Source organism: Dipodomys spectabilis, unplaced genomic scaffold (assembly GCF_019054845.1).
Source record: "Dipodomys spectabilis isolate Male_0828 unplaced genomic scaffold, ASM1905484v1 ptg000163l, whole genome shotgun sequence".
NCBI lineage: Eukaryota > Metazoa > Chordata > Mammalia > Rodentia > Heteromyidae > Dipodomys > Dipodomys spectabilis.
Window position 1 is genome coordinate 6,223,049 of NW_024870840.1, and position 14,387 is coordinate 6,237,435.

The window sequence follows — 14,387 nt, forward strand, 5'->3', positions numbered from 1 at the left end:
ATATAGATCAACACAAAGTATTTTTAAGTTGGGGTGATAGATTCTAGTAAATTATTCATCACTTTAGAAACTCAGACCTGCCCACTGCACCATTAGTGAAAATTATTGGACCTCTTAACAGGAAGTAGAAAGCCACATTTGCCATCAATTCTACATTGGAACAGCCATTGTTCAGGAAAAGCTAATCACACTGGCTTTTTTCTTCGGTGGACTTAGATTCTCAACTTGCTTCTTTTTAGAATTTTTTCATAAACAAATAACTGGAAACATCTCTAAGAAGAGGAGAGGCCAGTTCCTCATTTTAGCTGTATCAAAGTTGCTTGTGCTCCTCCTAGGGGAGGGCCTGTGGTTGCAGGTATGTAATCAGCTGTCTAAAAACTTCATCTGGCCACTGGCTCTGTAACTAAGTAGACGCTGTGGATGGGCAGGATCCAGCCAATGTCACATTCAGAGGCCGATCATCCCTCAGGTACTAATAATGTTTGATTGCTTTCTGTTTCTCTCCTACATGTTTGTTTGGTTCCTGTTGCTACCAGCTTTGTTTGGTCCTGCCTAGCTGGTCTTTCCAGGTTTAAAAAGAATTAGTGAATCATTAATCTATGAGGTTTTATAACTGGTACAAAGAGATCCTTCCCCAACAGTATGAGTGGGTATTTACTGGAGCAACACTTGGGAGGTCAAAGCTGGTGACTTTTCTTTATAATGATCACATACTGATGGAGTCTTTTAAAGAGGGTAAAGAAGAGATAGGTGAATAGAATTACTATTAATTTCTGACTCCATCACCGCCAGCCAGAGTTGTATTAAGGAAAGGCACCTCCCCAAAGCAGTAGCCACTATCTCACTAATTCCTGCAAGAAATCGGCTTGGGAGGCATTGTTATGCCTTCTTATAAATGCTGCCTGGAAGCAGACAAGAGAAAAGGCCCATCTCAGGTCACACAGCTTATTGGCAGTGAGGCTGGAAGAGAAACCAGATCCGTTTACTCCAGCATTTCCTGATTCTCTGCAAACCACATCCCAAACTGTACATACAGTTTCTCCAGTCCTTTGGTGAGTCATCCTAGCCATTACTATTACTTTGGCTGATGTGTAGTTATCATTGCTGTGCTTTTAAAATTTAAGACACTAGCCAATAAATAATATTTAATGAACCTTTAATACTATTGGGCTCACCAGTTGTCCTATCCTAAGACTAGATGACTGGAAAGAATCCCCAGTGCTATATTCTAATCCCTCAAAGGAGAAAAAAGGCCAATTCAAAGTCTAAAGATTCTGATATACTTATTACAAAAGTGCCTATGTAAACTTACTGAATTTCTTTTACATTCTTGTTGTCTAGATCTTGGATAATCCGCTAAAGGAAAAAGAAAAATAAATTTCTGGGCGTGGACATGTGTGAAAGTACCTATAACTCCAGTCCTCAGCTCAGCTGTTTGTTTGTTAGGAGAATAAGGAACTAACCCTACTGTAAAACAAGCCCAGAGCTCAGGACCTTAAGCAACTTACTATACTTGACTGAGTCAATAGTCAGAACAGCCATTTTATTCTCTGCACTTCCCATGAAGCTGGCATCAGTCTCTAGAGCAGCAACTAGAAATTACCAATCTTGAAGGCAGTTCAGCCCCACCATCACTAAATGTACATTTTACTTGGTATTATTCTCCTTCCTCACCCAACCCCCTCTAATGCATTCTAGATGAATATGTGAAATTCTTGAACACTCAAGTCCTTGGCCATCAGAGCAAACCCAACAATACCAATGTAAGATTGCTTTGATAAATATGAATTTAATTGACCTTCGTTGATATCTAAGCAACTCCTTAAAGGCTCCCCAGTATTTGTTAGTTTGATTTGTCCTTAAACTAGGGGAGAGTCATGGAGTAAGTTAAGAGAGCGTGAAGTTCCCAGAATCAATATCACAATATAGTCATGACAATAACATAGTATCAAGTTTCTTTACCCCTTTACTGATAAGGGAAGATGGAAGAGCTGTTAACTTTTCTTATGCAAAGATGTCAGAACCTCCTAGGCCTGAAGCAGATTAAAAGAAACTACTTCTGGTGGTAATCCAGCTACTCAGGAAGCTAAGATCTGAGGATCACAGTTCAAAGCCAGCCCTGTCAGGAAAGCCCTTGAGACTCACCTCCAATTAACCACCAGAAAATTGGAAGTAGCACTGTGGCTCAAGTGTAGAGTGCTAGCTTTGAGCCAAAGTGCTGAGGGACAGGGCCCAGGCCCATAATTCAAGCCCCATGACCAACAAAAAAATGAAAGAAAGGGGGAAGAGGAGGGAGGGAAAAAGGAAGGGAGGAAGGAAGAAAGGAAAGAAAGAAATAACTACAGGGTGGAAAGTGCCTGACTTAGCCAACCACCTAAAGTAAAATAAGAAGTAATGAATAAGTCAGGAGTGCATCAGTGTTAGACAATTTAGTGTTGAAGATCATGGCCAATAAAAGCCTGTATTGGTTGTTTTATGTCCACAGAACCCCAGCAAACAGTACTAATTCTAGTTCAGGTGCTGTGGTGATAATCAAGAAAAGGAGGTCAACTCATGTTTTTAGCGTTTGCTATTATCACATAGAAAAAGCAAATGACACACTAAAGAAAAAGCTCAAGAAGCATAGACAAATGAAGAGATTAAAGTGGGGGGAGAAGGATGCAGTCAAAAACTCAATGTAGCCAGGCACCAGTAGGTCACGCCTGTTATTCTAGCTACTCAGGAGGCTGAGATCTGAGGATCATGGTTTGAAGCCAGCTGGAGTAGGAAGGTACATGTGACCCTTATCTCAAATTAATCATATAAAAAGCTAGAAGTTGTGCTGTGGTTCTAGTGGTAGAGCATTAGCAAAAAAGGAGCTCAGGAACAGGGCTCCAGACCAGAATTCAAACCCCAAGACTGGCAAAATCAAAAATCAATGTATATCTTACAAAATTAAGAAAAGTGAGGGAAGTGATGGGTTGGGAGAAATGGGAAAGGGGAGAATGTTGAAAGGGATAAGACTGATCACAATGCATGTATCATAAACTGCTTTGTTGAATGGCAACTCCTTTGTACAACTATTTAAAGATAATAAAAACAAATACAATCAATTGGCACAATCACATCTGGTGAACAAAAGAAATATCTCTATCAAAAAGTCTTGTCTATGCAAATAAAATTACATGGAATTAAAGAGTATAATATTATAATCCTAAGATCTTGCATTTCCAAATATATTCATTTGTAAGCAATTCCAAATCATTGTGTATTCTGGAGATTCTAGAATATGTGATCAACTGCTGATGCTTAGCCACAGAAAACCAATCTTTGCACAGTCTGAAACTACTTTCCACATTGCCCAAGGCAGAGCAGATGGCTGTGGTATCTATTCTACAGTTTCCCCCACTTCCCCACCAACACTAAGCAGTAATTGATGGGATAGGTAAAGATTGATATTTTCCCACACATTCTTCATTCATACAGAAAATTACAGAATAAAAGAGCTGCTCTAAGTCATTTCCATGTCCCTGTGATTCAATTGTCAAATGTCAGAATCAGCTTTGTTTGAGCATGAGAAGGCTTTGCTAAAAGGCAACTATACCTGTGAATCCTAGAAGACACTCCTCATCATTAGGTGGGTATTTAGTGACATATGGGGTTTTCTTTTCAAACTCATAAGTCATTTGTCTAAAATAGGAAGATTGATGAAATCTGTCTTTTTACCAAAAAATTTACATCAATTATCTTTTTCATTTTGTTGGTTGCTTGATTTGGTTGGTTGTTGGTTTTGAGGGGGAAAGAGTTGAGATAGGGTCTCACAAGTTAGCCTAGACTGGCTTGGTACATGAGCTTCCTCCTAATCTACAACTATAGGCATGCATCACCAGGCCTAGTTCACATCAAATGACCCTGAAGGCATGCCTCATTACATAATTTAAACTCTGACAGAAAACCCTTGTTTTTCTTGTTTGTACATCCCAGGAATGCAGAAATGTGTCTAAAATACACATACATAAAAACAGTGTAAATTCAATGTATATCTGATGCTCTTAAAATGGTATAATCAATAGGTGATTAGCTATATGACTTCCAAAAGACAACAAAGTCTTTACAAGATTATTTGTTTGACCCTAGAAGGATATTAAGTAATAGATGCCAATATACTACTTAACATGTGTTAATTATCTTCTAAATGTAAAGGGTGGTAATGAGAACTGGGCTTTACTTATCTCTACAGAAGAATTTGAAGTCACCTTGTTTTCTCACCCCAGTCTCCTCATTTACTATAGGCTCCATAGACTGCTCCTCACAGAAGATGCACCAACCTTCATGTCATTCGCCTCTAGAAAAGCACAAAAAAATACCAGGGAATGAGTGGCTCTTGAATGTAGACACTGAGCAACCCCACTGTGATCCAGAGAATAGTAACAATATCTCCTGGAACCTTCCAGCAACCAGTCCTCTTAGCTTCCTGGAGAAGATGGAATCATCTAGCCCAGAGACAAAGTCCCATGACTGTGGGATATCACCTCAGAACCCATGGCACTCGTCAAAGAAACCCTGTGAGAGTCAGAGCCACATGCTCCAGTTTGACCGACAAGCTCCAGGCCGCATTTCCACCTCTCCCACTTTGAGGAGGTTGAGGGGTAGTGGCTGGGGAATTTCATCCTTGCTACCCCAGCAAAACGCCCTGGAATTACCCACTTGGGGAAGCTGGAGAGGACCTGTGAAGGCCCAAGGCTGTCTTTCTAAGAGTCTCCCTGGAAGTCCAAAGGGTTCATCACCCTCCCTGTCACCCCTGACACCTGACTCAAGATTGCCTTCTGACCCTGCAAGCATCAATAACACAGCTGGCAAAGTCAGATTCCAGCCCAGGCCTACTGAGGATGTTCTTCCTGGGCTGCAGCTCATCAATCAGGGGTCTCTTCACCAGGCCGACAAAGACCTTAGCCTGCCTTGCGCCACCCCAGGGTACCCAAGTCCTAAGGTAACGTAGCTATAATTACCCATGCAGTTGGCGGACAACAAAGTGAAATAGGTCTTGGGATTGCCCCAATACCCCAAACGTCAGGGGACTGCATCATGGGAGACAGCCCAGAACGATATTGTTAAGTAGACATACACTCTTTGAGGAGCACCAAATCTCATTCACCACACTTGGTGAAGAAGAAAAAGGAAGAATTACTCCAATTCATTTTATTATGTGTTTTTTATGACATTTAAGCCACCTAGGCTCTGTCAGGCATTGGATAGCAACTCCAGCCCTCTTGCAAATACACACCACGTGAAGATAAGATGGAATAGGTGATTTAAAAGAGGAGAGAGAGCTAACTATTCACATTTCTTACTTACTCGTCCTTCTCCCCCAAAGTAGAACATTTTAGCTACAAGACAAATTGTGTGTCCTTTCAAGGTGTCTGTTTTGGCCTTTTGGATGGTTTTAAACCATATTAAAACAATACTTTTAATTCATTGCAGGGAGAAGAATTCTACGGATCCAGGTGTGTATGTACTTATTTTCTCCAGATATATGATACCTACTGAGCATTTACTCTTATGTCTTTTTTATTGTCTTTAGTTATACAAAAAAGTTCAAATTCAGTGTGTGCATTTATAAGTACAATACATCTTAATCAATATCCCCCCCTCCATAATTCTTACCCATACTTTTATGCCTTTATTTCTGCCCTGGTACAGTAACCAGAAGGCATGTATCAGTGCACTTGGTTTAACACCTCATCTGAATTTGAGCTTGGGAGTACAAGAGTCTTCATTTCAGGAGACTCCCTTAAGAGCACAATATTTTGCTATGACCCTTTTGGGCAGGGTATAACAGCAATATAAACTCATGGCTTTCATTCTGAATTGTCCATATCTAGACCCTGTGGCTTGATTAATGTCTATTTAGTAGTGATTTTCTCTGGCAAAAAAATGGAAAGTCTAGAAATATTCACAGCCTTTCGAAAAGAAATTCAAAGAAAAAAGATTAAAAGGAACAAGATGTCCTCTTTAAATCTAGCATGACTTTAAAATGAATATGACAGCCTGTACCCTTATCTAGAATACAAGTTGATTGTGCTGCTTTGGAAACGAGGGCTCTGAAGTTTCAGCATGGTCTCTGGGTTGTAGTAGTTGTTTGTCTTCCCTCCCACAGATGAAGAGTTTCTGTGGTAGAATTAAAATTTGGTTCCACACCCAATTTCATCTACCCAATTTGTGGAACTTGCATGGAAGATCATGTAGATAGACTCAGAGGAGTCCTGAGAGAAATAGCTACTGTTATACCAGACCCCAGTCCTTGATCCAGTTTGCTATTCATATATATATATATATATATATTCTTTTATTCATTAATCCTGATTTGCCTAAATGTATGGTAAAAAGTATAAATTAGTTATGGAGCCTCAGAAAAGGCAAATTATAATATGTAGTATATCAATTATTATATATAACAAACCACTCCAAAAATGAATAACAACCAGTCATTGCTTCTTTAAAAGTTATGAGGATAAAAATTTTTCCAGGGGCTGGGAAGGTGGCTCAGTGGCAGAGTGCTTACCTTGCATGCATGAGGCTCTGGGTTTGATTCCCCAGCACCACATAATCAGAAAAAGCCAGAAATGGCACTGTGACTCAAGTGGTAGAGCATTAGCCTTGAGCTGAAGAGCTGAGGAACAGTGCCTAGGCCCAGAGTTCAGGTCCCACGACAGAAAAAAAGTAAATAAATATAAAAATAAATTTTCCAAGAACAAGGACCATTCCAACATCCAGGAGTCAACTAGAGTCTATTTCCAAATATATTGAAGGAAGAAATGGATAGAAGGAAACAGGCAGGCTGATAAGCAACTTAAGATTACAATGCAATGAACTACCTCCAATGTATTTTTGTTTTGACAAAGGACTTAGCTAAAAGCCAAACAAATAAGCTGTCTGAGTGGAATTTTATACATCAGGAAAGAAGGAAGGAAAATTTGTGGGTAGGGAGACTTCTTTATATTCCATAGTCACGAAAAGCTGTTAATCTCATCTAACTTCCATGTTACCCTGAAAAACTGACCCTCAAAAGAAAGTAGGAAAAAAGTTAAATATACTCAAATTAGAAAGTGGGGGTAAAATTAGGTTGGAAACCAAATGACATGGTATTTGACAGTCTATCTTGAGGGGGAAGGAAAAAAGAAAAATATTGATGAAGAATCCCAGATACTCCTTCCACCTAGGGTACCATTAGGGGGCAGCATAACATGGAATTAGCTAAAAGCTGAGTCAAATGTCTGAATCTGAATTCTATCTCCACTTGTCTCTGGCAACACGATCATAGACAACTTCTTTATCAGCTTGAGGACATCTTCATCCATGGAGTGGAGATAGAATGAATATCTATTTCAGAAGTCTTTTATACCTATTAAATATTGTAAGTCAAATAATTGCTATTATTTTTAGAGGCACAATTCATTCATTCATTCAGCACTTCTCATGCAACTTATTGATTTATAATTCTTTCTAAACTACTATGACACTGAGTTAAATGACTGATTGTGGAACACTCATCTGATGTATCTGAATATTGAGTTTAATACCTTCCAAATACTTTATTTATAACCTGTGATTGCCTGGCCCAGAGTTGGTATTCAATATTATAGAAAGGAAAACAAGTGGATCAATTAGTTAGGTTTGGACTTGCCTGTAGGGGAAATTATTATTTTTTTGGTGGGGGGGTCCAGTCATGGGGCCTGAACTCTGGACCTGGGCACTGTCCCTCAGCTCTTCAGCTCAAGGGTAGTGCTCTACCACTTGAGCCACAGCACCACTTCCGGCTTCTTTTCTTTTTGCTGAGAAATGGAACCCAGGGCTTCATGCATGCTAGGCAAGCACTCTACCACTGAGCCACCTTCCCAGCCCCTGAGGGAAATTATTTTGTATATTCTTCTCCTCCAAGTACTTACTTATCTCCCTCTTGTTTCTTGACAAGCTCAAGGTTGACATCTTACTTTTGTACTTACCACTTGAACATAATTTAGAGTCTTGGGCAGTTGAATAATTATTGTTTAATCCCATTTAGTAGTATGTTGACTTGTCACAAAAAGAGCAGTAGCCTAGAAAGAGGATGACATTCTAAATTGTTACCAGTCTAGTTACCCATATCTTTAGTAATCAAAAATTGGGCATGGTGGCACAAACCTGTAATCCAAACACTCAAAAGGGTAGGCAGGAGGATAAGGCTGGGCAACATAAAACCAAACATATATAACTGATTAACCCTAAAACACCACAGGGTAGGTAAGGAGTACCCCTGTCCTATGTGAGAGTCTGTGGTGAGACTTCTGGGTGGCAACTTTGCTCTGGGTTTTAAAGGGACATGTCTTCCAATTATTCACTCCACTCTGCATTTATAATATAGCCATCAGGTGCCAGGTTCCAAACAAAAATAAACTGAAGAACGTTCCTGTTCTTTCTGCCTTCTCCAATGGATTTCCATCCAATAAGATACTTTAGATGGAAGTTGAACTAGAAATTATAGACAAGCATACAAGTGAATATTCCCAACCATCTTCTTCTAAGACACTCAGTGGAAAAAGATATATCCTAGATTTAAGCAAGAGAACTACCATTTCTCTTCTGAGAACAAGAAAAAATTTTTAAAAGATTATCACTGAATCTTAATTTACTCTTCCTAATCAACCTATCCTTTAAAGCAGGCATTATAACTGCTCTACAGATAGTCTAGGGAGAATCTGAACTCAGTAAGTGCCAGCTGATATTAAATAAGAATAATAAATCATCCTGACCAATCTACTGTTTATGAAACCTATGAATTTGGTGCCCAATGGGGTACGTATTTCTAGCAGCAGAAACTTTCCCTCTAGCATTTCCTCAGGCACTCATATGCCAGAGCAGCCTCATCTAGCTGAGTGCTGATTCCTGGGCACAAAGCTTGCTAGGCTGTGGGGGGAATTCCTGGGATTCTCTACATTGCTGCTGTCTCAGCCCACACCATGGGTCTTCCAATCTGCTGTGAAGGACAGGAGGAGACATTCTGGTACCAGAAGGGAGACAAGGTTATTCCAGCAACTATGGGACTAGTTCCTTCGGATTTGACCAGCTTGGGACAACGCAACTCAGGGTTAGTGTATATGTTGCTGTTATGGGGTTCTGGGTGGTAATGGGGGTAGGCCAGGCATAGGCTGACACACCCTAAAGGACTGCCAAGTCTGGGTGAGTCATCAAGTAATACAACTTTTTGAACCTAGAAATTTGTCCTGAAGCTAGCCAAGTATCAGACAAAACAATAACAAAATGTGTTTCTCAATAAAGGGCAATATACTCACTAAGTACTATGATAGTACCATGTACCATGACAGTAGGTTACTAGCCACCTCCTGTTTTACATTTATCATTAGTTTGTTCCTTAGCTTAATCTCTTTATGAGGAAATTACATATCTAAATGCTGGATACATACACACACAAACACACACACAAAAAAAAATTTGTCTGGGGGGAGGAATAAATGATTACTTCCAGTAGGTAGACAGTCCAGAACAGAACACAGAATTCTTGCATACATACCACCTTTTAAAAGAAGCAATCTAACAAGACACCAATTTGTAACCAACAAAACACTCCCCCACACACAAGCAACCTAAATTCAAAGTATCATTAATTTCACTACTGTTGTTTGTATTGGTATCATTTGTCCAGTATTCTGAGCAACTCCAAGTGGCAGACCAGGGTCATTGTCAATTTCAGGAAATCTAGTACACTAGCAAGCATGAATTATACAAGGCCTCATTTTCTACAGCTATGCCTCTTCATGTTGTTGGGTACAAGCATTCCCTCTAATAGCTTTCCTAGGTCTCTGTATGGTTACGATACTTTTTGTTAACCCTTGCTGTCGTTTGATGAACAAAAACCAATCAATGTCCATAAAGGGTCTGTGACGCCCCTCCAGGGGCATTTCTACCTTCCTAGAATGAGCATCACAGGGTTTTACCCACCAAAGCAAAAGCCAAGGTCATGGACTCAGGCTTGTGCAAGCCAGTTCTTTCCTCTGCTGCATATATGCAAACTCAACCCCAAACCTGACCTAGCTCCTGTCAAATAGATGTCTCTTGTGTTAGAAGGTACTCCAGACAAAAGAGAGATACATGGGATGAGGGCAACCATCAATAATGGGGTAGAGAGAAGGTGAGGATCTCAAACTGTATTTTGCTATTGTATATGCGTATTACTGTTTATTTATCCCCACAATTCATTTGAGGACTGTAAGTATTTTATTGTATAGGTCAACATGTCTATGTATTCAAGAAGCTTTTAGAAAACCTGCTTTAAGTCAGGCTCTATGCTTAGTGATTTGATTCCTGTGATATACAACAAACCAAGAGAAGCTGTCAATGAAGTCATTATAAGATAAAATGTATAGGTAGGAGACAGAATGTTATGTGTGTGTGTGTGTGTGTGTGTGTGTGTGTGTGTGTGTGTGTGTGTATAAGAGAGAGAGAGATGATATTCCTTGAATAGTCAAAAAAAAATGATTTCTGAGCAAGGATATCTAGGCCAAGGGTTTCAAGGTGGATCTTTTTGCCAGGCAAACAGAATGGAGAGGAGCAGGCAGATGGGCATTACAGGAGCCAAGGCGTATAGGCAGACAGGACATTCATGCAGAGCACAATTAGAGAACACTATACAGATAATTACTGGAAGCCATATTCTACAGGATTTCATGTTGGCAAATGATAAGGAAAGTTCTAAGCCCTATTGTGCTTATTGTGCCATTTACCCAACAAATGTTCACTGGGTTGTCACTAACCAGGGGCATTTAGACCAGGAGCTAGGAGTACAGGATAAGAGAGGAAATAGGCATGAATCTAAAAAACAGCCTTTTAAAGAAAAGCACTTTCCTTGAGAGAGGACAGCATGAGAAGATTATGCAATTCCTTCCTGTTTCATCTATGACAATGGTTTGAGAAAAGCAAAGACAGGTACAAACAGATTCAAAAACCCCAAGGAGAAGAGATAATCAAATAAAGATGAGTCCAATTTTATTTCCATATTTCTCTTTTAAGGTATTTCTTTTAGATACCCCCTGAGCCTGCATCTCCTGGTGTACGTAGGTTGAGGCCTGAGAATAAGGAAAGTGTAAAGCATTTCCATCCAAGTCTCCAACATTTGAGACACCATTCTGAGCAGTGATTTATAAACCATTCCTTTTTCCAGAGAATAAATTTCCAAGTAAAAACTAAGGAAGGTAAATGAAACCAGATCGATCATGCAAGTATTGAGTATATAGATTAAAATGCTTTGCTGGTATAAGACAACCAAACACCCTCTGAAGCCAGAGGGGAATAAAGTCACACTTAAATCTTGGATAACTCACCTTGAGTGACTGTACAGAACACAGTCAGGAGGATAAACTGAAGGGGAAGAACCAAGTTAAGAGGTTGATTTTATTAACACATATAAACAATGCAAACAGCTTATCTGACAGTTTACGGAGGAGAGCATAAAGAGGAAGAATTACCTCTTAAAACATCAGGGAAGACTTGGAGCAAGTGACCGTTCATAACTGAAATTTAGTATTTGTCCACAACATCTATCTGTAGAGGCTGAGGCATCTTTCTTACATTTTATAGAACTTTACAGAATATAAGTTATTTGCTAAGTAGAAAATCATAAATAATTTGTTCTACTATTCATACTTTAAATGATCCTTTTAAACAGGGGAGGGGTTTAGCCAAAGGCTAAACATTTTAAGTGATCCTATTTTCAAATATGTAAAAGAATTGTACCAAGTTATTTATAGTGTCAAAACTGCCTGCTTTCCTCCTCTAGTGAGTATCTAGGAAAGTGGGTAAAATTACAGATGTAGTGGCCCACCTTAAACCCACTGACTCAGAATCACAAAAATGGAACTTAGGGGTGGTATTTGTAATAAATCCCATAGAGTACTAATGTACAGCAGACTGGTCAGTAGCTTGATGAACTTGACAGGCCATGGTCAGGATCTCAATATCAAACATATTGATAAGAAAACAGCATGGGGCCAGGTGTTCTGTGAGAGAGAAAGGGAGGGAAGAAAAAGTAGAAAGAAGAGAGATAGGCAGGGAGGAAAAAAGAGATGGAGAGGGAGGGAAGAATAGGGAGAGAGGAAGAAAGGGAGAAAGGGGAGGAAGGAAGGGGAAAGAAAGGAGGAGGAACAAGGAAGGGAGAGGCAGGAGGGAGAATGGGATGGAGTGAGAGGAAGGGAAGGAGAAAGAAAGGGAGATGGAGAGAGGGAGGAGAGAAAAAAGAAAAAGTATACATCCTTAAGACCTCCAGTCATAATTACCTAATGAAAATAAGTTTGCACGTGTAAAAAAAAAAAGTATACATGATCCAAGATTGCATAATTAAGAAGCAAGAGATCAAAGTAGGCAGAAAGACCGTGAGCCACCGGAAGATCAGATCATAGGGCTTGTCTATAAACATGGTAAGACCTGAGTAAGTAGATAGGAAGGTGGAAGGATCAGAGGAAGGGCTGGGCTAGGGAGATTACTGGTGCTTCAGATAAAGGCACTTGGGTATAATGAGTGCCACATGAAAAAAAAAATTATAGCTAACACCTTCATGATTAGAGGGGTATGACAAACCTGAGCTTGAAATTTTTCAGGAAATTTCAAAGCCCTTGCTGCTGAATCAAAACAAATTTCCTACATGAAGTATCCTATAAGCTAAACTATTGGTTGAAGAAAAAATAGCTTGAGGGTCATAGCTGTTAAATAAGAGGAGAATTATATCTCCCATCCCTGAGAATAGAGCAAAGGGCTCTGAATAGTTCTAGTAAAGAAGCTATAAGAAATTCTAGGATTTGTTGTTCAGGCAGGTTCCAACAGGGCCAACCTCTCAACTCACTAAGCTCCTTAGATATTATGGAGCAAATGCCCACCAACTTTGGTACTTCTCCCCACTGTGTGTAATATAGCAACCACTTATTCTGTGAGTACCCCCAAAGAGGGGAAATTTCATAAAGTGTGTAGAGAGATACAGTGAATTATCCTACTTACTAGCTTTTCCAACAAGGCATCTAAGAAACACTAAAGTAACAACCTCAAACAATCAGTGTTGGATTAGTAGGAGTGAAGGGACCACCTCCACAGGCTTGCTCACTTCTGCACATCATTTGCAAAGACTTCTGGGTTTGAGAACTTTCCCCTAGTCTCCTTCTGTGATTTGAGTTGACATGTCCACATGATCCCTTCTGCTTTAAATTAGTCAAGATTAGAAATGATAATGTTGGCTGGGAGCGGGTAGCTCATGCCTATAATTCTAGTTACTCAGGAGGCTGAGATCTGAGGATCGCGGTTCAAAGGACTAATAAGGACAAGCATGGCTTTTTATTTTAATCAAAAGCCTACATTCTCTTCATGATAAGAATTCAGCCAGGCACTAGTTCTATCTACTCAGGAGGCTGAGATCTGAGTATCATGGTTCAAAGCCAGCCCGGCCAGGAAAGTCTATGAGACTCTTATCTCCAAGTAAATCACAGAAAAAGCTGGAAGTGGAGCTGTGGTTCCAGTGGTGGAGTGCTGGCCTTGAGAAAAAGGAGCTCAGGGACAGCACCCAGACCAGTTCAATCCTTGGAACTGGCAAAAAAAAAAGAAGGGTTATGGCACCAGACGTAAAATTTATGTTACTATCACATTGCAAAGGTGTAAATGAACATAGTGCAATATGAAATGTATCAATTTGCATATGCAATGTGATTTCTTGTATTTACTGCAGTATATGGAAATCCGTATTTCATAAATATGATGTAAAAATAGATGTGTATAGCAGGCACTGGTGGCTCATGCTTGTGACCTAAGCTACTCAGGAGGCTGAGATCTGAGGATCATAGTTCAAAGCCAGCCGGGACAGGAAAAGTCCATGAGACTCTTCCCACCAATAAACCACTAGAAAACCAAAAATGGCTCTTAGAGTGCAGGGATAGCACCCAAGCCCAGAGTTCAAGCCCCATGACTGACAAAAAAAAAGAAAGTAAGAAATGATAATGTTGTAAGGTGAGAAAACAGAAAAAACACATTTTGTTGTTTTGGGTTTTGTTTTTTGTTTTTTGTTTTTGTTTGTTTTTTTGTCAGTCGTGGGTCTTGAACTCTGGGCCTGGGCATTGTCCCTCAGCTCTTCAGCTTAAGGTGAGCACACTTAAGCCACAGAGCTACTTCCAGTTTTCTGGTGGTTATTTGGAGATTAGAGTCTCATGGACTTTCCTGCCCAGGCTGGCTTTGAACCACTATCCTCAGATCTCAGCCTCCTGAGTAGCTCAGATTACAGGCATGAGCCACCAGTGCCCAGCTAGAAGCCACATTTTGAGAGGTCAAAATTTGGAGTCTTAGGCTGGGAAGGTGGCTCAGTGGTAGAGTGCTTGCCTTCC

General features: G+C 40.0%; 1 protein-coding gene across 4 annotated transcripts in view; it reads left to right on the top strand.

Annotated features, from left to right (window-relative positions):
• Window positions 1-223: 223 nt before the first annotated feature.
• The window catches only part of Plekhg7 (pleckstrin homology and RhoGEF domain containing G7), a 49,820-nt gene continuing 35,656 nt past the window's right edge, over window positions 224-14,387 (top strand). For 2 of the 4 annotated variants that reach the window (XM_042693031.1, XM_042693032.1), the window contains exons 1-3: window positions 224-469; window positions 4,272-4,969; window positions 5,461-5,483. In XM_042693031.1, coding sequence (XP_042548965.1) covers window positions 421-469; window positions 4,272-4,969; window positions 5,461-5,483 — 770 coding nt within the window. In that variant the 5' untranslated portion in view covers window positions 224-420. Of the gene's footprint in view, window positions 470-4,253; window positions 4,970-5,460; window positions 5,484-9,009; window positions 9,104-14,387 lie in introns of those variants that run through there. The other 2 variants (XM_042693033.1, XM_042693034.1) reach the window with 2 other exon arrangements.